General features: G+C 35.5%; 3 protein-coding genes across 5 annotated transcripts in view; 2 read left to right on the plus strand and 1 right to left on the minus strand.

Annotated features, from left to right (window-relative positions):
• Positions 1-22,186, plus strand: part of cubn (cubilin (intrinsic factor-cobalamin receptor)) — a 226,603-nt gene that overhangs the window by 93,735 nt on the left and 110,682 nt on the right. Inside the window, exon 67 of one of the 2 annotated variants that reach the window (XM_052596759.1) lies at positions 12,893-12,911. The exons of the other annotated variant lie outside the window; for it this stretch is intronic. The gene's annotated coding sequence lies outside the window, so the exon portion shown is untranslated. Of the gene's footprint in view, positions 1-12,892; positions 12,912-22,186 lie in introns of those variants that run through there. 2 annotated transcript variants of the gene reach the window in all.
• Positions 916-3,807, plus strand: dtx3la (deltex E3 ubiquitin ligase 3L a). Of its 2 annotated transcripts, none has more exons than XM_052596771.1 (5): positions 916-1,032; positions 1,138-1,283; positions 1,762-1,925; positions 2,983-3,194; positions 3,402-3,807. In XM_052596771.1, the coding sequence occupies exons 2-5, from the start codon at positions 1,202-1,204 to the stop codon at positions 3,469-3,471; spliced, it is 528 nt and encodes a 175-aa protein (XP_052452731.1). In that variant the 5' UTR covers positions 916-1,032; positions 1,138-1,201; the 3' UTR covers positions 3,472-3,807. The 2 variants fall into 2 exon arrangements, with proteins under 2 accessions (XP_052452731.1, XP_052452732.1); XM_052596772.1 differs by having other exon boundaries at positions 3,303-3,438.
• On the minus strand, positions 19,185-21,317 carry LOC128013649 (uncharacterized). Its single transcript, XM_052596773.1, has 5 exons — positions 21,143-21,317; positions 20,033-20,141; positions 19,838-19,957; positions 19,660-19,738; positions 19,185-19,567 (listed from the first exon to the last, which is right to left on the minus strand). Exons 1-5 carry the CDS (start codon positions 21,238-21,240, stop codon positions 19,476-19,478), a joined length of 498 nt encoding a protein of 165 aa, XP_052452733.1. The 5' UTR covers positions 21,241-21,317; the 3' UTR covers positions 19,185-19,475.

A 22,186-nucleotide genomic window follows, 5' to 3' on the forward strand; every position in this document is an offset into this window, starting at 1 on the left:
TTTTCCTGCCATCCAGTCTGCAGATCAGCAAGTCCTTTCTGCACACGTCAGTAGATTTATTGTCTGCTGAAAGCAGGAATTCTCAATCTCTTCTCAGCCTGGAGTCTTTGGTCTCATCTCCCCTCATCTCCCTCTGAACCTCTGCAGCAGATCCACGGCTTCATCGAGATATTTGTCTCCACGCTCCTGGAGAATCAGACTACCTGTTGTTCTATCCTTCCTTTATTAAATAATACTTTACAGAGCCGGAAAACCCCCTCAGTGTGTGATAAGGAACAGATCTCTATAAACTCTGGCCACTGAAACCATGAAACAAAAATTGTGTTTGGGAAGTTATACAGTAGAATACTATTGAGCATTGTAAAAATAAAGATTCATTAGAGAGTTTGAGATGTGCACCACACAAACACACACACACACACAGAAGATGGAGGCAAGTGACTGTTTTTTATGAATGAGTCAATGAGTCATTCATTCAAATGAATCGTTCAAAAATGCTGATTTATTCAAGAAATAAATGTGACTGTTTTAAATGAGTCACTGAATCATTCACCTCAAAATAAACATTTGTGTTTGCCTAATATGTGTGTACTGTCTACATATGTATATATACACACACGTGTATATTTATATTTATTTGTAAATGTATGTATGTGTGTGTATGTATACATTTGCCATCCACAAGTCATGAGGACACTTAAGCATAGCATACAAATGACACTGCTTTCTGAGAATGAACCAGAATAAACGACTCTTTTCACACTCACAAAACAATTAGCATTTCAAGTTTGTGAACCCTTATGCAAACAAATAAATCAAAAGAGCATGCCATGCTCATCTGCTCAAATCCTTAAAACCCCTCCCGTTCTCAAGCAGCCGTCTCATCCAGAACAGGTTTAACTACACCTGCCTTCACTTCCTTAAGTATGCCCTTATTATTGTGCTGATTCAGCCTCGTAGTCAGAGAACAGATGAGCAGTTCACTCTAAGAGCGAGAGAAGAAGGCAGGAGAAGTATCCTAAAATACATCAGGTACGTATACTACAAATCAAATTTGTATCCACTAAAACAGTTTGATATAAACGGCATCAAATCAAAACCTCTGTGATGCACATATTATGTTCGTATCTATTTCAGAGCTTATTCTTTTCAATGATTTGCAAACCTATGAAATCATCGCTCATTTGACTAAGAGCTGATCATGGGGGCTTCAGAGAGCAAGGATAAGATGCAGTGCAACAGATACCTGAACGGAAAAGGTCCTCCGTCGCTGACTGAGACAGGTGAGCTTCTGAGTGCTTTCTGTTAAGCACATCATTGGTCAATCTGACATACACTAGGTATATGACACTGAAAGACAAATGGAATGCAAAAATAGGCATCCACTTTTAAGAATGCATGAAAGTTATTGCATTAGATATTAAAGTATGAAACCATAAGGTTTTTATATACAAACAAAATGACAAAAGCACACTTTTCAGTCAAATTCTAGCTTGCTTTTATGAATTATTGTTGACTCCTTGTCAAACTGCATTTGCTCCTCTTCTGTAAGCCGCTTTGGATAGAAGCTTCAGAAACATTTGGAGACTTTGCACTTGTGAGACAGGAACATGTTTATTAAGTAGTTGATGTCATGACATCATTGATTTACAATCACCTACTGTATATTGTCCTGTTAGTTAAAAAGAATCAAAAATGAGCTCAGGAATGTGAAGTTATGGCTTATTTACTGTCTGTTTTACTTTATGGCTGTTCAAACAGATGGTCAAGGATCAAACAACCACAAAAAGAATAGAATGATAAAACAAGGAAACCAGCCGGATGGTGGGCAGCTGAATTGGAATATCGAGAGACGGAGTTTGCCGGGACATTCTGATTGTGACACCATTCAAATCATCTTTCATTTTGATGACGGAACCCAGTCGGTGAGCTTGTGATGTGCTCTTATTTTATTTTTTTTACAGTATCACCTGGACAATGTCTTAGTATCAGGTGAATAGACACACCTTTTCAGTGTATCACTGACAACTCTAAAACATCTCAGTTATTCATCTTTCTGCTCTGTGGAATCCTGTCCGGCCTGTTTCTCATTCACTTCCACGGGGCAAATGGAGACACTGACAGATGTGTGCTGATAACTACTGAAGTCCCCTGTCATGATAGGCACTAATGCCTGAAGTGTTTATAAAGCGCTTTGCTTGAGCGTGTCCCATCAGAGTTGTTTTTCATGTGAATGTTTAACTTGAAAAACAGCTTTACTATAGTCCCAAAGTTTTACTTTTGTTTTAGGCATGTACATAAATTAATTATTATAAATAAAAAATAAATACATTCTCATATCAGTTCTAATTTATATAATTTAGATATTTATATAATAATTAATATAATAATTAATATAATAATACATTTTTATATAGAATTCTATATAGAATGTTTGTAAATCCTTAATTTAAATGTAAAATTATTGCTCAGAATATATATAAAGTTTTTTTAATGGCTATATATATATATATATATATATATATATATATATATATATATATATATATATATATATATATATATATATATATATATATATATATAGCCATAAAAAAACTTTTATTTTGTTTTAGTTATATTAGTACATGTTTTTACAAAAAGAAGCTAAAACATTTGAAGAAATTACAACAAAATAAAAAATGTTTATATATGTGTGTGTATACGAAGAGTTCATTTGCAAAAACATATTTTTCCGTTTTTTTTAAATGTTCAAAAATCATGTTTTTTTTTGTCCTGCATTCCAGTTAATATCAATCAAACTGCAAAACACGATAGAAGTCACGATTAAAGAAAATTGAGTTATCTGTTTTTGCTAATAAATTTTCACACACATACATCTAAAACTAAATGTGAAAAAAATCACAACAAATATTACACTTTTTGTGCTTGTGTTTGTATGAAAATAGTTTATGCAAGTGATCAGCTTAACTCGCCCTGCAGGACAAGCATCCTCATCCGGGAAACAGCTACAAGGGCAATGAATTTATGGCCTACCTGCCTCAGAACACAACAGGGACCAAGATCCTCCGACTGCTGGAGCAGGCCTTTGAACACAAGCTGCTGTTCACTGTGGCAGCCAATAGCAGCGGTGAATACTGCGTGATGCCTGCAGATATCCCACTGAAGACTCTGGACAGTCGGGGAGCTGGAAGGTATATAATAATTATATTAAGAAATGTGAAATTAATTCCAAACAGTGAGGAGTTCATGCTTAACATTTTTAAACATTTAGTTTTTTTTTTTTTTTTTCACATTTTCAGCTGGCCTCCTGGGGGTCCCCACTCTATTTCAGTTAAGTGTTTGTTTTAATGTTGAAGTTTAATAATAATCCAGTAATTTTCTCTGTCCTATTGTATCAGCTCGGGCTATCCAGATCCAACGTACTTGAAATCAGTGAGGAAAAGTCTCAAGGTAAAGGGGATCAAATGAGAGAGGACGGATTACTATTACTACAACTCTTGATTCCAAACCTCATCAAGACCCTGCATGAATCAAGATACGGATATGGATGTTGCATGATTACATGGAGTTTGACAAGCCCAAATCTACAGAACATGGTCAAGGCTGATCGATTTGAGAATGTGGACCTTTAATGCTGAAACCGAGTTGCAACGATGCACATGGCGACTTGTGAGATGAAGTGTATTTTCTATTAAAAAGATGAAGAATTATGAAGGACAGTGTTGTATACACTGCAAGCCACTGTACAGTATATTTGTTTAAAGTGTTTAAATAAATTAAAAATGTATTTAATCATTTTATGGATTTTTTAAATTATTTTTCGACATCAGTAAATTTTCTTATACTCATCTGTGTTTAGTATTATTTTATATGCTATTTATTAATATTTTGAGTTAGCTTCTATTTTCTAGTTTCATTTTTTATATTTCTATTTAGCTTTAATTGATCATTCTTTCAGTTTTTTCTTTTTTAATTTAGTTTACATAATTTTTGAACATAGACTTTTTTTCAGTTTTTCATTCAATATCAATTTCCAGCTTTCTATTAACAAACATGGATTTTCATTTTTTTTTCTTAACAAAACCATCAATTATTCTTATTCTTTAAATTAATCTGAAATTAATGAATCTCAAATATTGATTATAAATGATTATAAATGAAGAAATGAAGGAGGAATTCGACATTAAAGGCAGCAAGCATCACATAGTACTCTTCTCCACCTGCTCAGTCCGCACCGCCTGCCAGGTGAAGTCAACACATCCTCTGCAATATTTCCTCCGTGCCTGAAATGTGTCTGCACATTGCCGAGTGTGAACTTTCCCAGGCTGACGGTGGCCCTCTGTTCTCCTCAAACTGAATTACACACCAGGCTTCATACTCACAATAAAGAGTAATCGGATTGGCAGGCCCCATTAGAGAGGGCTCCGTCATCTCCAGGGGCGTTCTTAAACCACTTTCTCGTGGACGCTCCACCAGGAGTCATCTGTCCCGACTGTCAGCCTCCACCACGAATCTGACAGCTATCAAATCTGTTCCTGCCCCATCCTCCTTCAATCTGCAGACTCTCTCCGCTCTTCCGTCACAGCTCTCTCTCTCTCTCTCTCTCTCTCTCTCTCTCTCTCTCTCTCTTTCTCCGTTCACAACCCAGAAGAGCCGTGTTTTATCTGGATGTGGCACAAGCCTGTCTATGACTATGTACCTTATTATTTTAATTATTTAAAAGCTGCAGTCTGCAAGCTGTGAATTTTTTTTTTTTTTTTTTGGTTAAAAATGATCTGAAATAAATTTTTGAGCAAGTACGTAACCCTCAGTGTTTAAAACACTGTTAATCCTCTTATTTTAGCACGATTCACAACGGTAAGTTTATGACAGTTTGGTCGGAAGTTTATAATAATTTGGTAGGAATTTGCGGGAAATTGAAACATGCTATTGCATCATTACGTCACATCTATATTGGTTATATTGCAAGGTAAAAATCCTTCAGGCAGGTTGTTTATATCTTATTTATAGTTTCCAGCTCATTTTGATGGCGTATTGTAATCCAGAAAGGATTATGTGTTTATGAAATTTATGTAAGTGATTGAAATTAGATTATATTCCAGTTTTGAATACGCATCTGATTACAGATAGCCTACATGGGATTACAAAAGTTTTGTACTTTAAAGAGAACCAGTTCTAAGGAAGAATAATTTGCATTAAAAAAATATTTATTTGAAATGCAAATGATGTGACAGTTAGAGATTAGAATGTACAAAATGTAAAATCTACGTGTAATGCTAATACACTGTAAATGCATGTAGTAGTCACGCAATGCTGATGTTGTTAACACGAACAATTTGAGAACAAAGTATAATAATCATTTTAATCTGCACAGTTTAATGTTATATGAGCTAAGCAATCAGTAGCATGATTTATTGTATCGCTTTCTTCTTCCGTTGGTCAGAACAAAAGTGGCAGACTTGTTATTTTCTTGTTCAGATTACAATATCTGGTGAAAATTCGTTGGTGGGCCGTCAGGGTCAGAGCTGGTCCAATAAAAAATTTAATTTGTGTGAAAAATGTTTTTAATTATTACTATATAGGTATCATTTTAGTTTGTGTAATGTCCACAAAATGGCCGATGATTAGTTTCATTGAGGCTGAACTGGAATATCCTACATAAAAAAAGTCTGCGGCCAGCCTTACAGATTCTTCCTCAAAGACGTTGCATTTAATTTGTAACGAGCATTATCTCTGCATATTAAACTGGGAGAGCAGACCACAAATGTACAGTATATGTTGTCTTTTTTCATATTTTGACATAAAAATGCAAAGAAAAATAAAATGATCAGTTGGAAAAGAATGCAGCTGACTGATACGGGATCTTGCGGTAGGTATTCTGGTTATGCCATTTTGCATTAAAATATCAAATGTTATTGCCTTGACACTTGAAAATAGAACAGAAAGGAAAGTTGTCAGCCCACCGACGGATAAAGATTATTTGTAGAACAAACAAATTATTTAAAATGATTTGGAGTGGAGCTTCACCAAACTGGAAGTGCCTGGCATCCTGTACATTAAAATACAGCAGACTTGTTCGAAAAATGGGCAGCTAATGAATCTGAAGTCTTGCACCTTCACAGAAAGAGCTTACTTCTGCAGTGCAAGATTGAGGTGAGCTGAATCTTCAGTGACTCCTTCCATTCCTCCTGGTTGGCGTTCTCCTCATCTGTGGTGTTTTGTCATGTCTTCTCCACTGGGGGGCTGAGTGTTGGTTGGTGCGCAGGTTGCTTGTGATGAATGAGCTGAGGGTGTGTTTTCATTAGGCTGTTTAATTTGGAGCACAATTAGACTCGATCCTCTTTTAGAATTCAAAGCAGATTCTAAAGTTGTTAATTAAAAGGAAGAGTCACAGACAGTGAAGATGGATGCGAACACAGGGAATCCTCTCCAACAACAACACTGTGCCCCCAAGTCAATTCTTCCTCGTCTAACTAGCTGCTCTCCTCTCCCTATCCAAACTCACTGTTGGTAATCACTACCTAGTTCCACAATTTGTCTTCTCTGTTCTGATTTGTTTGTTTGATTTCATCTTCTTTCTTCTCATCTAATGTCTTTTTGACTTGTTTTGCGTCGTTTCCTTTTATCTCACCTCCACTGCGCTTCTCATTTCCTCTGCATTACTTTTCCCTTTTCTCATTTAAATCCATTTTTTCTTGAATCAACTCTTTATGAGCCCAATTCTCTTTTTCTCTGACCTCCTAGTTCTTATTGTTTTGTCGCCTCTGCTCTATACTCTCATCTAGTCTCTCCTGTTGTCTTCTATCTTATTTAAGTCTCATTTCATCTTTAATTATTCCTCTCCTCTCCCCTTTTTTCTGTCCACTCAAACCTCCACATCCAAATCTGTGTTTAACATTTTATGTATTAATTGATGACCTCGGGTCCAGCTCCCTTTGTTAATTGCGCTGTTCCCGTGGGAGATTTAACTCAATCACTCTGCAAATAACAGTCTGAAGAGCACAAAAAGAAAACACGGGTTTCAAAACAGCACGTATCTCATCCGCCGTGACATAGGAATTGTTTTTACAAACGGTCACGAGATTCTGTAAGGCCGTCAAAACCAAGAAAGCGTGTTTTGACAGACACGGCACATCCCATTTGTGTCCGTTTTACAGTCCCTATAAACCTTTGCGACAAGGGGAGTGAGAAACAATACAACGTCTCTTTCGCTCCAAAGCATCCGTGCGAAAACGGCAGCTGCCGCGGTGGCGCGGGGAGTGAATCTTCCGGAGGAAATGGTTTATGAAGTACTAAATCTCGATGTGGAGATGGATGGAGTGTTTCTAGCCCTTGTCCCTGCATGCTGATAGGACGGTCCTGTCCCTTCAGGTTAACGCTGAGATAAAATGAAGACCAAGGTGAGAGATGACACATTTACAGAGAGGAATGTCGGTTGAAAAGGAAAGAGGAATTACCCATAATTCTTTGCAAACGTATTTAGAGAAGTATCTTTTACAGAAGTAACAATATGAATTTTTGATGATGGATACCGAGTCTAGTCAATGCTAATCGCTCAAAGGCTCGATGGAATGAGCGAGAAGAAAGAACAGTAGATGTGTAGTCGCGGTTGGGGAGGGGAACGTGTCTCGGTTTGATTTACGATGCTGTCGTTCCGTATCCTCTCAGGTACCTGTTGTCTTGCTTTCATAAAGCCACCAACACAAACGCATTCACTCTTTAGCCTTCCAGCTCCATTCATCAGTGCAGAAGGTCCCTGTTTGACTCTTTTCATCTCAGGCCCTTCGCAGACGTTATTCTTTACATGGCCAAATCAAAGCAGTCAGAGATCGGCCCGTGCAATAACCTCCAGCCTTTTTGTGCTCTAAGGTTAGTCCCGCTATGTATCCGCCTGCCACACACAGTCACTGCGAAATGATATCTCACTCAGAGCTGAATGGATCCGGGGTTTCTAAAGAGTCAATTCCTGTGATAGTGGGGTCTACTGTGTGTCGGTGAGCTGAGAGAGATTGAGAGATAGACATGCTGCTCTTCACTTTTCCATTGTCAGGACTGTACAAAGAGCCCAGAGCTTTGGGTCCGAGTGCTTTTAGGGTCTGACATTAGAAAATCGCACATAATGGACCGCCGTGGTAGATGTGAACTGTGATGTCGCTTCCTATCTCTCCAAGGCCGGTGTGATATCAGACATCTAATGATGACAGAATTATGAAGTATACTGACAGAAATTGAAAGTGTGTAGAATGCATTTTTGAGTTATCCAAAAAACTGATTATTTGCTATGGATAAAATCAGATTTTTTTAAAAATAAAAACAAAAAACAATAATTTGCCTTCTTGTTTTGGAAAAATTACTATACTTAATAACTAAAACTAATGAAAGCTGTCAGGCAAATAGAAATACGAACAACAAAATAATACAAATGACAAAAGCATGGAATTGAAGTAAAAATGAATAAGTCAAATAAAATAGTATATAAATAATACAAAAATAGCACACTGGACGTTCAATGTGTTCCTAGGTCAACATTTTTGTTGACCCTGGAACAACATTTTACTCCAAAAATATATTCTTAACCATATCCCTACACCTAAACGTAACCTTAACCATGAGTAATCCCTAAAATCAGAGGAAATGATAGATGAATGACACTGATGTACAAGCACCAAACACTGATTTTAAGCATAAACTTCACAAAATCTATAAACTGGTTCTTCAAATCTGATTGGTTAATCACAATGTTGTTCCAGGGTCAACAACGATGTTGTCCCAGGAACATGTCTCACTTGGTAAAATCAGGTTCTGCGGTAAGAAACGGTGTGCAAAACTGCTATTTAAATTGAAATGCAAGGAAGCAGAATTAAAAGGAAAATAAAACTGAAATTCAATTAAAAAACTTTGAAAGCTTTAAACTTTGATGCTATAGATAGATAGATAGATAGATAGATAGACAGACAGACAGACAGACAGGTAGGTAGGTAGATAGATAGATAGATAGATAGATAGATAGATAGATAGATAGATAGATAGATAGATAGATAGATAGATAGATAGATAGATAGATAGATAGATAGATAGATAGATAGATAGATAGATAGATAGATAGATAGCTGTCCTATTCGCATAATCAGGCAGTACTATGTACATTGAGAGGCTTTGAAAGGATTTCATCTTCTCGTCCCCAGAATTGATCCAAGCTTGTCCTGATGGGTGAACAGCTCCTCTAGGTGGATGAGTCGAACTGCCCAATCTCTCCTGGCACTTTGTGATTTATGACCTTTTTGGTGACAAATCGCCTCGGTTACACCGCATCGGAATAGCAGCGCGTACAGTCGGCCCACCTTAAATCAATGGCCCATTGTTCCTCCTCTGTGGACTCTCTGCGGCTGCTGAACAGGGACAAAGCCATCCAGATCTGATGGAGAACAGCATTGCTTTTAGAGAGCTCAGAAAACGGTGAACTTCACATGTGCTCTGCTGAGACAAAACAACTCAACATTTAACGGAATTAAAATGGTTGGGGGATTAAAGGAATAGTTAGTTACTCAAAAATAAATAATTTGCTGGAAATTGACACCATTACAATGTGTAGAAATGTATATGAGTGTGTTTGTCCATCTGAACAGATTTGGAGAAATTTAGCATCACTCTGTTGCTCTCCAATGGATCTTCTATAGTGAATGGGTGCCGTCAGAATGAGAGTCCAAACAGCTGATAAAAACATAATCCACAAGTAATCCACACCACTCCAGTCCATCGGTTAACATCTTGTGAAGTGTTTGTAGAAAACAAATTCATCCTCAGAGCTGGGTAGATTACTTACAAATTGTAGTCCGTTAGTGATTACAGATTACTTGATGAAAACTCTAGGTTATTGATTTTAATTTCTAAAGTAGTTTTCTGACTTCTTTTTAGTGTTTAGTAACTTGCATAATAACATCACACATGGTCTAATTGCCTGAGGGGTGCTATTTTTTTTTTCAGAAACATGTTTGAAAATGCATTTACATGACCATTCTATATTTTGAATATAGTCAAAGATAAATGGTATGACGCACAGAAAAATGTAAAAGAGAACAAGAATTAGACAGAGTCAATAAATTAGGAATCATTTACTGCCATTGTGTGAATAATATGTAATCATGTGACCATAGAAAAATAATTGTAATCTGGTTATGAACATAGTACAAGTACTTTATTTTTGGAATCTGATTACATAATCTAGATAATATCAGAGATTACTATCTTGATTAATATCATACCCAACAAGGCATTTTAACTGTAAACCATTTTGTCTGGCCAAATATGAGTCCATAATTCATAATAAGATTTCTTCCAGTGAAAAAGTCCTTCTACTGTTGTCCTCTCATATTAAAATCCAACGTATCTGCTTTGAACGGTTTTGGACTGTTTTTTTTCTAACGGTGCTTGGGTTGTGCATAATTCTCTTCTGATTCAGATGCCATCAACTTTTTCACTGGAGAAAGTAATATTATGGACAGAGGAATGCTGGTAACCAAATATTTCCATATGGATGGAAGTCAATGGGACCTGAACTTGTATTTATGGTTGGACTTTCCCTTGAAGGTCTGTGCATCCCTCTGATAGGCTTTAGATTCAGACTCGTGAAAAATGTGCCATAATGACATCACACCAGTCATCAGGACTGACCGTACAATAAACTCAGACGACTAACTCTGTCTTCCTGCTCCTAAAGGTCACAGTTTCCTCAATCTATGTCCAGCTGGATGCACTGAGAGCTATTCTATGTTATGTTTATTTTTTTATGTGTCCATGTCACATACAATATTTCTCTCAGGCCAATGAATCATCCTTTAATTTGTCAAATGCTGTATGTTGATGTTGCATAATTTTAATACTGGAGAACTGTAGAGTACAGTTTGATTATTTGATGATGCCAGTTGTCTGTTTTTATTCTGACAAAGAGAGTTTGTGAGAAAGTACTGAGTGCTAATAAGATAGACTGACCATCCACCAAATAAAGGTCACGTCTGGTAGGCTGTTGGGTTATTGATAATGAATAATTGATGGTTTATTGTTACTCATGTCCCACCTATTCACATGAATCATGTCTGAGGTGAGGTTTTATATCTAAATCTGTACTGGCATTATGAAATAAGGATTTTAAATTATTTATATATATATATATATATATATACACAGCAAAAAACGCTGGGTTGTTTTTTTAATTTATCAGTAAAATCCCGTTATGCATGGAAAATCAGTTTTAATATATTGTTTTATTTGTTAAGTAAATTACAGTGAACATATTAACAGGTTTTAGAATTTTACTTTTTGAAGTAGTCCAATAGGTTAGAAAAATATCACAAATGTTTTGTTTAATATTTTTAAATTAAAAATGTTTGTGTTTTTGAAATTATATTTCACAAAATGTTGCATTATTGTGAAATATAATTTAAAAGAACCCTTACTTAAAATAAGTATTTTCTATTTGAAAAAAAGTTGAAAATAATTTATTTGAAGTAGAATTTTTTTTGTATCATTATTAACGTCTTTGCCACTTTTGATACATCCTGCTGAATTGAAGTATTTATTTCTTTCTCTAAAAATTCTTTAGATTGGTAGTGCATGCTTGACTTAGCAACCACAGCTAATTGATCTAACTGATCGGCCTGATTGGTCTCGTGTGAAGGCTTTTGAAAGATTTCCTGAAACGAGTGTCTATTCTGATCAGCTGTACTTACAACCACACAGCTGACAGAATGAAGCGCTAATGGCAGGCCTGAGAAGTCTCTTTTATGTCTTAATAAACCTCCCTCGCTCTCTTTCTCTCCTTTTCTCCCGCCACCAATGAGAGACAATGCCTTCTCTCGGTCTGAGATAGGAGGCTGCCCACAGAGGATTAGCTTTCTGTCAGTGGGTCTGTCTCTTAATGAGTGGGACTTCACATAACCTTCAAACCGGGCCGTGGAGCCGCCCAATGCCTGACAGCTCGGCACATCTCCCCTTGCACCAATAAATGTCAAGCGCTGATCTCTCTCTCCATCTCTCCCATCGCCTTGCTTGGTCTTAACGGGGGTCCCATAAATCTAACTGGCCCTTTTCTCCCAGGTCTGAGTCGAGGACTGAAAAATGACAGTTCCACGGCGCTCATTTTTATTCTTTATTTCATCTCCTCCTGTCTATCCTCCCGACCTGTATTTAAAGCACTGATACAGCGTCCGTTTGCCTATAGGGCTCGGGGTGCGAAGAGAGTGACTTCATAACTCACCTTAGATTAACAGAGAGAACGACCACAGGAGAAAGAGAGGGAGAAGTAAAGAAATTGAATGGGTTATGGGGTTATTTGAAGGGCACCGCAGCGGCTTTGTCATTCTCAATGTGATCTTTGGCATCAATTTCTTATTACATAATACATCACTCCAATCAGGAGCTGGGGTTTGTTTGTGGTCCAGGGTGTTTGCAAAGCACTGTAAAGGATTATGGTTCGCTCTGTGTCTCTTCATTATGGACCGGGGGAGAGTGAAAGAGAGAGTCAGTGTGTCCCGGGGCAGAGCGCTATAAAGGGCGCAGGGCCTTGCAGGCTCATCTGTGCATGTGTTTTGTACACATATGAAGACATACATCACTGCCACGATGTTAAATTGTCAAATTACTTTTTGTGACAGCAGAATTCATGTTTATAGCTGTTAAGATTGCTTTGGAAAATAAAAATTCTTAAAAATGTATTTGTCTTATTTTATCCTGATAAACTCAAAATGCATGTCACTCCATGTAGTGTTAAAAGAAGCAAAATTTTAATTTTAAATAGATTATTATTTATGTATGTATATATATATATATATATATATATATATATATATATATATATATATATATATATATATATATATATATATATATATATATATATATATATATATTCACTGGCAGCAAATAAGTAGCAAAAAATAACATCACCATAGCAATGGTAGTGGCTATGTAATAACATTTTTTAAAACAAAAAAAGCCTGAAATGAGTATTTCTTTCAAAAATGTCATAAAATATTAAATGTGTGTGTATATATATATATATATATATATATATATATATTAGTGCTGTCAAATAATTAATTGCATCCAAAATAAAAGTTTTTGTTTACATAATATATGTGTATACTGTGTTTATTTATTATGTATATATAAAGACAAACAACACGAATGTATGTATTTAAGGAAAATTTTATGTTTGTATAATAAATATATTTATATATAATATAAAATATGAAAGTATAGATATATAAACATGTAAATATTTTCTAAATATATACTGTATGTATGTGTGTGTGTGTGTATAATAATAAAAATACAAAGCACACATACATATATAATGTAAACAAAAACTTAACGTTTAAATTAAATTAAATTAAATTAAATTAAATTAAATTAAATTAAATTAAATTAAATTAAATTAAATTAAATTAAATTAAATTAAACACCAGCATGTTGACAAAAGAAGGATATCAGCGCCTTGATCCACTGTGATGGACAAAGACATGAGAGAATGATGAAGAGATGATCTGAGGAGAAATAGAGATGAGAGGCAGTCAGTTAAATCGCGCATTCACAATTATCAGAATTAATAATCAGGTAAATTAGCAATAATAAACAAGCCCTAAATTCATGTCATGAAAGGACATTCGAAAACAACCTGGAGTGATCCGCCCTGAGCATTTGTTGGACATCACAGGGTCGTAATGGTTCTTTTTCATTCAATTAAATGGCACAGTGAAGGTCCTGTCCACCCGCACAATTAGATGCTCACTTTAGACTTGTTCATGGTGTTATACTGAAAACACATGTAACAGTAATTGGCTGCTGTTCTTTGTTGGGGAGGTCAGGTTATAGATTTATCCCATGGCATTGCAAACAGTAAATTAATTAGGACGAGAGCTCTTTAAAGGACCTGAGTTGTGTTGAACACATTGAGCTCGAGTATGTGTTTAAAGCTGAAGCAACTGTTGGAATGCCGTCGCGTGGCTTTGTATTCTCTTTAAGCAGCGACACGTGTTTGTAAGTGGTACCTGAGTAGTCATACAGCTGTCATTTTTATCCAAGGTAACTTACAATACACTTAGCAAATGAAATGAACGCACTGGAGAAACCTGGTTTTAAAGTGTCTTGCTCAAGGGCACATTGGCAATTGCTCATAAATTATTCTGCATGAATTAAAGGAATAGTTCAGCCAAAATAGAAAGAAAATTGCTGATCCTCATTGACACTGAAAATTTTCCAACTGTTGCTTGCTCGCTTCTTTCTATCTATCTATCTATCTATCTATCTATATATATATATATATATTATCTTAATAAAACATATATTAGATATATTAGGATTATTAGAAAGATATTAAGACTTTTTCATAGGCTGCATCTTGAATACAAGTGTCTGTTTTGAGGATTATTAAATAATATACTATAAAATATGCACACACACAAACACACACACACACACACACAGACACACACACACACAAGAGTCTCAAACTGTGTTCACATTTACTGAACACCCTTAAAATATGCAATAAAAAGACTCAAAGAATTCAAACTGTTCTTAAAAGATGAATTCAACTCCAAATATGTTATCTACACTTATTTTATTACAGTAGAAACATGAGACACATTTGATGCTCAAATGAAACAACTCAACTCCATTAAGCCTCCTGGTTTTTAAATGAGCAACGTCTGAGCAATAAAACATTCCTCCTCTTATCATTTTAACCCAAAATCTCTCTCTAACTCACCCACCTTCTCAACATCACCGGAACTCTCAAACAGCCGACACATTTGAGTCCTAGCTCCATCTCCATGGCGATTATCACACGGCCATTACTACGATCCCAATATCGTCCTTGATCTCTGTCTCTCTTCATCGTCATTAAGCTTGAGCGTGTTCAGAACACCACATAACAAATGAGTCTCATCACTCGCCCTCTTTGCTCAACCAATTCTACCAAAAGTGTTTTTTGTTTTTTTTTAATGCCCTCCACAAAGGGAATTGCAATTATTTGTCATTTTAATTCATCTGGTCAGAGACTGGGAAAAGAAAAGGGACAGGCGCTTGTGTTTGACATAGTGAGCGCTAATGATTCATGGTTCTGTCTCCGGGCCCAAATTAATATTTGAATGTAATTATTACTTCCTCTGCCATTAGCGCACAGGCAAAATGAAATCATGTGAGTGAGGATTTCATTAATGCACTGAGAATCTAAAAGGAAAATAATATCACAGGCAAACCACCCCTGCAAATGAGTGGCTGGATGCTTTAAATAGACAGTCTGTTGAGCATTCTGATGGAGGCTGATTCGGGCAGAACCTCATGAAGACATTTTACTGATGCTTCACTCACATGAATCAGTGGCAAAGGACAGACATCAGGCTTTTTTTTAAAAGTAAGGGGATTTAAACCATTTTGTTTGGTCTTATTTGAATCTAAAAATTACAACATAAGCTGTGTAAGATGTAGATTAGCATTTGTGCATATGATCTGATGTTAGCTGTGGTAATTGTGTTTTAATCTGGCTTGCGACCCCATTTTTTCACAGTTTCCCAACTTAAATTGTTAAAATTATAATGGAAGTACGTTTCAGTAAATAAATAAATTTTGAGATAAAGCAAAATTTACAAAAGTCATAATTATGAGATAAAACATCAAAATGATGAGATAAAAAGCCAAATTTATGAAGTAGTCATAATTATGAGAGAAAGAGTCAAATTTACAAGAAGAAAGTCGAAATGAACATGAAAAATTTAAATTGAGATAAAAAATTACATGAAAAGTTGGTGACATAAAATAGACGATTTGTCACCAAAAAGGTCATAAATCACAAAGTGCCAGGAGAGATTGGGCAGTTCGACTCATCCACCTAGAGGAGCTGTTCACCCATCAGGACAAGCTTGGATCAATTCTTGGGACGAGAAGATAAAATCCTTTCAAAGCCTCTCAATGTACATAGTACTGCCTGATTATGCGATAGGACATCTATCTATCTATCTATCTATCTATCTATCTATCTATCTATCTATCTATCTATCTATCTATCTATCTATCTATCTATCCATCTATCTATCTATCTAAAACTTTGTCATTATTATACTTTCATATTTCAATTTTTTTATCATACTGACTAATTGTCTCATAGTTTTAACTTTTAATATTATTATTATGACTTAGTATATCTTCTAATTGTGCTTTTTATGTCATAAGTATGTAGTATCTCATAATTTCAACTTTTTAAGTCATTATTAATGTCAGTATAATGCTTTGTATCTTCTAATTTTGACTTTTTTTGTCATAATTATGACTTAGTTTATCATAGTTTTTACTTTTTGACATGATTATGACTTAGTATCTCCTAATTTAGCTTTTTATGTCATAATTATGACATGGTATTTCATAATTTCAACCTTTTAGGCCAGTATTATTACTCTTATAATTTCTATATTTTTTCTTATTATTATGACTTATATCATGACTTATGTCATACGTAAGATTTACCAAACCATGTTTTTTTTTTTTTTTACTTTTGTCACAGAAATAGGCTTCCACTTGATTTAGTCAAATAAATAAATAAATAAATAAATAAATAAATAAATAAATACATTCAAATAAAGCAGCAAGAAAATAAATAATACTAAAGTAATAGAATAAAAAGCTAAAAAATGGCAATGGTCAGCAACTGATTTATGACAAACTAAAGAAAAAGTAAACCAGTTTATCTTAAGTTCAAGGGACATTGGGTGCAACAAATTAGTGGTCTACATTCCAAGTTCACACATCCCAATCACAGAACACGTTGGGTTTCTCCCTGCAATTTTTTCCTGTGAGAAGGGGACAAGATTGGTGATGACAGGCCTAGTGAGGGGAAAGAGATGTCAGAGGGGTGCTGGAGACAGGCCTAATGCTGTCAGGTAGCGATCTCTGCCTATGTGTCCTCGGGATATGCATGCCGCTCCATGATGCTAGTAGAATTTAATCTGTGCTGATAGTATAACGACATATGCAGGTCTGATTGTGCAGGACAGATTTTCAGATGATGGTATTATAAAGTATAAATAGGAGAAGGCCAAATTGGAGGGCAAAAGTGGTGTGGTAAAGACGTGAGTTGATATTCACGTCATGTGAAAAGAACCTGACCAGCATCAATAACACAACACACAGGTGTGCCTCAGGTGCAACTTCAATGTCTTGGAGTCCTATCTGGGTAACAGGTCGAAACTAGTCAGCTGGAAAGACTGGCTTACTTCACCCTGTACTCTCAGCACTGGGGTGCCACAAGGTTCAGTGTTTGGACCCCTACAACACTGCACTGACACATAGGCACCGACTACAAATGTAGATGTAAATTTAAATGCAAAATTACTGTTGCATGAATTTTAATTTAATTTAATTTATACCAGAAAACCACTTTAATATATTTTAAATTAATATGCAATGTAGTGCAAACTACTCAAATTTAGCTCTGTTTAAGAAACATCATATTTTTTAAATATAAAACATTTAAGTAATTTTAAAAATAAAAACCAAAATGTTTTTTTAATATAAAAACTAAAAAATACAAACAACAAGTGGTACCAATGGTATATTTTGTCATTAAAAAATGCACAATTGTGCAATTTTATTAATATAATTATCAAGGAAAATCTAATGTTGAACCGTCATCAGTGCTACTGTGGTTTGATAACTAGCTTTAATAACTAATGCTTTAATATCATGCTTTAATAACAAGCGGCATGCTGCCATTGACACACACTGTAAATAAGTAAACAATCTGACAGCAGACAGAAGGTTAACATGTCACAGGGTGCATTTAAGGAGACGACCCGTTTGTCCTTGAGAACCGTGCAGGTGACTCAACATGATTTATTGTGCGATACTGTTGTGCTTTTCAATATTGTTCAAAAGCAAGGCACTGATTACCTCTCTGAGGTCCTCTGTGGTCTCCTGTCAGCCCTTCACTCACCACCCCTGCGGGCTAAGGCCTCTTTAATTGGTTTTGAAAGGATTGTGCACCCTTTCATCAATGATATACTTCGTTATGTTGAGGGCTGGAGTGCTTAAATTCAGCTAACTCGGTTCTGAGAGAGATTCAAAATGCTCCCAGTGTGGAAATAACAGTTGGAAAAAAAATAGAAACTGACAGTAACCAAAAATGAAAAAGATATAATTGATCTAGCTTCAAAGAATGTTAATTTGAGCTAATCCGCTGTTTTCCCTAATTGTATATCTCTTGTTTACATCAGGCACAGTATTGTCTACTCCTCCTGTCGCAGATCAACAGATTCTGCAGTTTTATAAAAGGTTTGTGTGGGTTCCATGTGTGACATTATTTAATACTGTGTCTCTCAGTCTACAGTAATGGTTCAGTAAATGTGAAAAATCTCTGCAATATTCTGGACTGTAATGGAGTACCTTTCTTCTTTCAGCTACTTAAACTTCTCACACCTGAGAGCGACCATTTCAGTCTTTCACTCAAGAGACTATCCAATCTCTTCCATGAACTCTCCTCACTGCTGTACTAGTGTTAACCTCATATTTTACCTTTTGTCAACCCTGAATATTGAATGCATGGGTTACATTTTTGACCACCAGTATTTATGTAGGAAGTCACATTTTTATAAATAATAATAACAAATAAAAAAGGTTGAGAAAACAAATAAAAAAGTATGCTTCAAAGAACGCTATTTTTTAAAAAATTAGTCATGATAGTGAAAAAAATTAAAAACATTAAAAAAAATATATATTTTTTAAACATTATTTACCTAATCACAACATTGCACCAACCTTACAAAAAAAAAAAAAAAAAACCTATCGAACAGTTCCCTCTTCTGGCGACAGAGCGGCACTGCAGCAGACAGAGACTGATGACATCAGCCAGAAGGACTTCAGTGATGAGAGCTAGACATTCATGATGGATGGCTGCACCCACCGGAGCATATTGCTGCCCTTAAGAGAGAAAATGTCCGTGCAGAACACTGAGCCTAACACCATTGAGAACTGCTATATTTGTCTCCAAACACTGTGCTAAGAAATGTCACCCTCATCCGTATTGAATGAGGAAGAAAATACAGAGCAGGAGCACAAAACTTAAGCAGAGAATAAAACAGAATATTTCTTTTTTTTATTTATTTTTTAGAAGAGATACACAATAAACAACAACATTAGAACTATAAGTTTTATTTTTAAACTATTAAGTTCTTCTGCAATTAATACATAATGGAAGCCAGCTTAAAAAAACACCTAGATATGCCTAAGTGCAGTTTCCTTTTTGTTTTTGTATTTCCTAAAATAAGGCTTATTAAAGCTTTCACTTTCCTCGGAAAGCGTATGTTGGTTAAAATCTTATTTTTTCAATTTTAAGGAGATGACATATGCCCTCAAATCTAATAAAGATAATTGAAAGCCATAAAAGTTAACATAAAAATGTGCATATAAAAAGTCTTGTTTCCGAGCTAGTACACAGTACAGTTCGCAGATGAGCGCTGGGTGCACAGGAAGTCACTGGTGATCTCTTTGTATCCAGGAGCTTCAGTAAGTCCACTTCCTGCACACAGACAATACACCTCAGAAGCTGGTTTTGTCTTTGCAGTAATAATATTTCAATCAAATTCACTATGCTGTTTATTCCAGAGTTACCTTCCATTAAGTTGTAGAGGTTACAGTAGTTGGTGCCGTGATCTGTGACAGCGTACCAGGTCTCTGACACTGACATGGCCTGGGGAAATAGTTTAAACAGGTAATTTGCTTGGTCAAAAGGGATATTCTTATATAAATTAAGTCAAATTTAGATGATTGTTTTGATATAAACACTTACAGATACTTGGCAGTGTGTGAAAAATCCATAGGAGACGAGTCTGAAGTTGATGTCATCAACGTATTTCTTCACTGGAGTTGTGTGTTTGGCTGATATGAAGTGCACAGATGCAGACTGCAACTACAAGAGAAAAAGAAAGTAATTTACACTGATGATACATACCTTAAATGCATCTCTTTACATGAAATCACCCACCTTGTAGAGACATTTCTCTCCTCCCGTGGCACAGTTAGAGACTGTCCTCCACTTTTTAATTTGTGCAACCAGAGCCTCATATACACTCCTACAAGGGAGACTGAAATACCTGGGAAAAGCCATACACAAGTTCTCAATCTACTGTTGTACGTACAATATTTGCTGCCATCTAGTGGATACAGAAGCTATTGCACTGACTACTTAAAAACTGCCTTTTCCCAAACTCCACATCTACTTTCTAATTCTATAGAACTATACGGAGCCCCGCACATGCCACGCAGGAAAAAAATTTAAGGCTAAATCGTGGGCACGATTTACTAATTCGTTCCCTCAATTTGCACGATTTAGCAAATCGAGCGAACACAATACTAATCGTGTGCACGTTTTAGTACATTGTGCGCACAATTTATTTATTTTTTCTTGCATGGCACGTGCGGGGCTCCGTAGAACTATACTATTGTACTATAAAATTACTATTTTATAGTTTATACTATGCATTTTCTACAAAATTTTAATTGAAATTAATTTATAATAAGAATACTTAGAAATGAAATACATTATATATTGTGTAAACATTATAACATTTAAATATTTTAAATAGTGGGAAATTAACAGAGAAAAATTGTGATTAAACAGCTAAAATTATCAATGGAAATGTACTTCTACAAACAAAACAGTTTAAACTTAAAGATTTAAGATTTAACTTTTTTGGTTACTAGTCAAAACCTCAAACCTTAAAAATAAATTAGTCATGTGTTAGTACCACATGGATACTATTATAGCTTATTAATGTTTGAATTATTTTTTATTGTGATATTTTATATAGTTAGTTTTAGTAATTGTTTTGTGTTTTTGTCATATATATATATATATATATATATATATATATATATATATATATATATATATATATATATATATACATGTATATATACATTTAATGATTATAAAACAAACAAATACGCTTGCATTATTTAAGTTTCTTCTCAAAGGTAAGGTTAAATTCTGTATGCAACTCTAATGCCAAAGATTTCATACTCATTAATGCATTTTTATAATTTATTATTATTATTTTTTTTTATAAAAAAGTAACACAAATGAGTACTTTACCACTCGACTTTGCACTGTGCATGAAGAGGTCCAGCAGAGCAGAATTCAGATGTTCCTAATGTCACAATAGCAATAAAGAGCAAGTTTGAGAAACGCATGATTATTCTCAGTCTCGTAGCTGCAGCTCAGTCAGAGCTGAACGTTTTCCAGAGGTTTTTACAGGACACAAACAGAATCATAGGATGGTCATGAGTGAGGCTTCGAGGGAAATTGACTAATTTAATCAGAACATCAACCGAACTCTCAGAGAAGAAACAGGCCTACAGGGTGTGTGAACACTGAGCTCAGTGTGAAGTAAGAGCGATGACGTTTTTTAAAGTGAGTTTTCAAACGCAGAATTAAAGTCACTCCTTCCCTGATGTCCACTACCAACCCCACCCCCCAAAAAATAAATTACTCATATTCTTAACGGTCCTATTTAAATTGAGGATCAGAAACTAAAACAAAAATTAGGGATTTGTGAAAAACAAAGCTGGTGAATATTTGTTGGACAATCTGGACAAGGCAGATAAGGAAGAAACATTTAAACAGGAAAATTCTGTCATCATTTACAGTACTTGTGTTTCACAAAAACTGTATGACTAACTTTCATTTATGGAGCACACATTAATGTCCTTCAAAATATCTTTTGCAGATGTGCAGAAACAAACCATATGCAATGCACGAACTATGCACTAAAATCCTGCTAACATCTTCAGCAAGTCATATGACAGTCCTCTGACCTCCTCCAGGATGTGCTGCAGCTTTACCCGTCTCACAGTCAGTGACTTTCACCACTGTGGTCAGGAACAACATGCTGTATCTGCAGGCCTGAAGCTGATGTCCTGCTGCTTCACAGAAGATGGAGAAGAAGAGGGTAAACAGCAGTGTGAACTCATCAAAGGACTGGAGGAAAGAGCGTAGACACTATTTTTGGAGAAATTGACACATTGTCGTCAGCATGCTCTTCCTCCGGGCTCTCTCTCTGTCCACACTCCTGCCAAAGATAGGACCTTAAGGTGTCACAGATTTTGACACAAAGTCAAGCAGTAAATGTCACAGTCT

Source organism: Carassius gibelio, chromosome B24 (assembly GCF_023724105.1).
Source record: "Carassius gibelio isolate Cgi1373 ecotype wild population from Czech Republic chromosome B24, carGib1.2-hapl.c, whole genome shotgun sequence".
NCBI lineage: Eukaryota > Metazoa > Chordata > Actinopteri > Cypriniformes > Cyprinidae > Carassius > Carassius gibelio.

What these genes read in the sequence shown, in the direction of transcription:
- dtx3la (XM_052596771.1), top strand. Translation starts at nt 1,202, where the DNA reads ATGGGGGCTTCAGAGAGCAAGGATAAGATGCAGTGCAACAGATACCTG. An exon ending in TCCGTCGCTGACTGAGACAG is followed by an intron (nt 1,284 to 1,761) that starts GTGAGCTTCTGA and finishes CTGTTCAAACAG; the next exon opens with ATGGTCAAGGATCAAACAAC. An exon ending in GACAGTCGGGGAGCTGGAAG is followed by an intron (nt 3,195 to 3,401) that starts GTATATAATAAT and finishes CTATTGTATCAG; the next exon opens with CTCGGGCTATCCAGATCCAA.
- LOC128013649 (XM_052596773.1), bottom strand. Translation starts at nt 21,240, where the DNA reads ATGCGTTTCTCAAACTTGCTCTTTATTGCTATTGTGACATTAGGAACA. An exon ending in GCACAGTGCAAAGTCGAGTG is followed by an intron (nt 20,142 to 21,142) that starts GTAAAGTACTCA and finishes GGCTTTTCCCAG; the next exon opens with GTATTTCAGTCTCCCTTGTA. An exon ending in TCACACACTGCCAAGTATCT is followed by an intron (nt 19,739 to 19,837) that starts GTAAGTGTTTAT and finishes CTATTTCCCCAG; the next exon opens with GCCATGTCAGTGTCAGAGAC.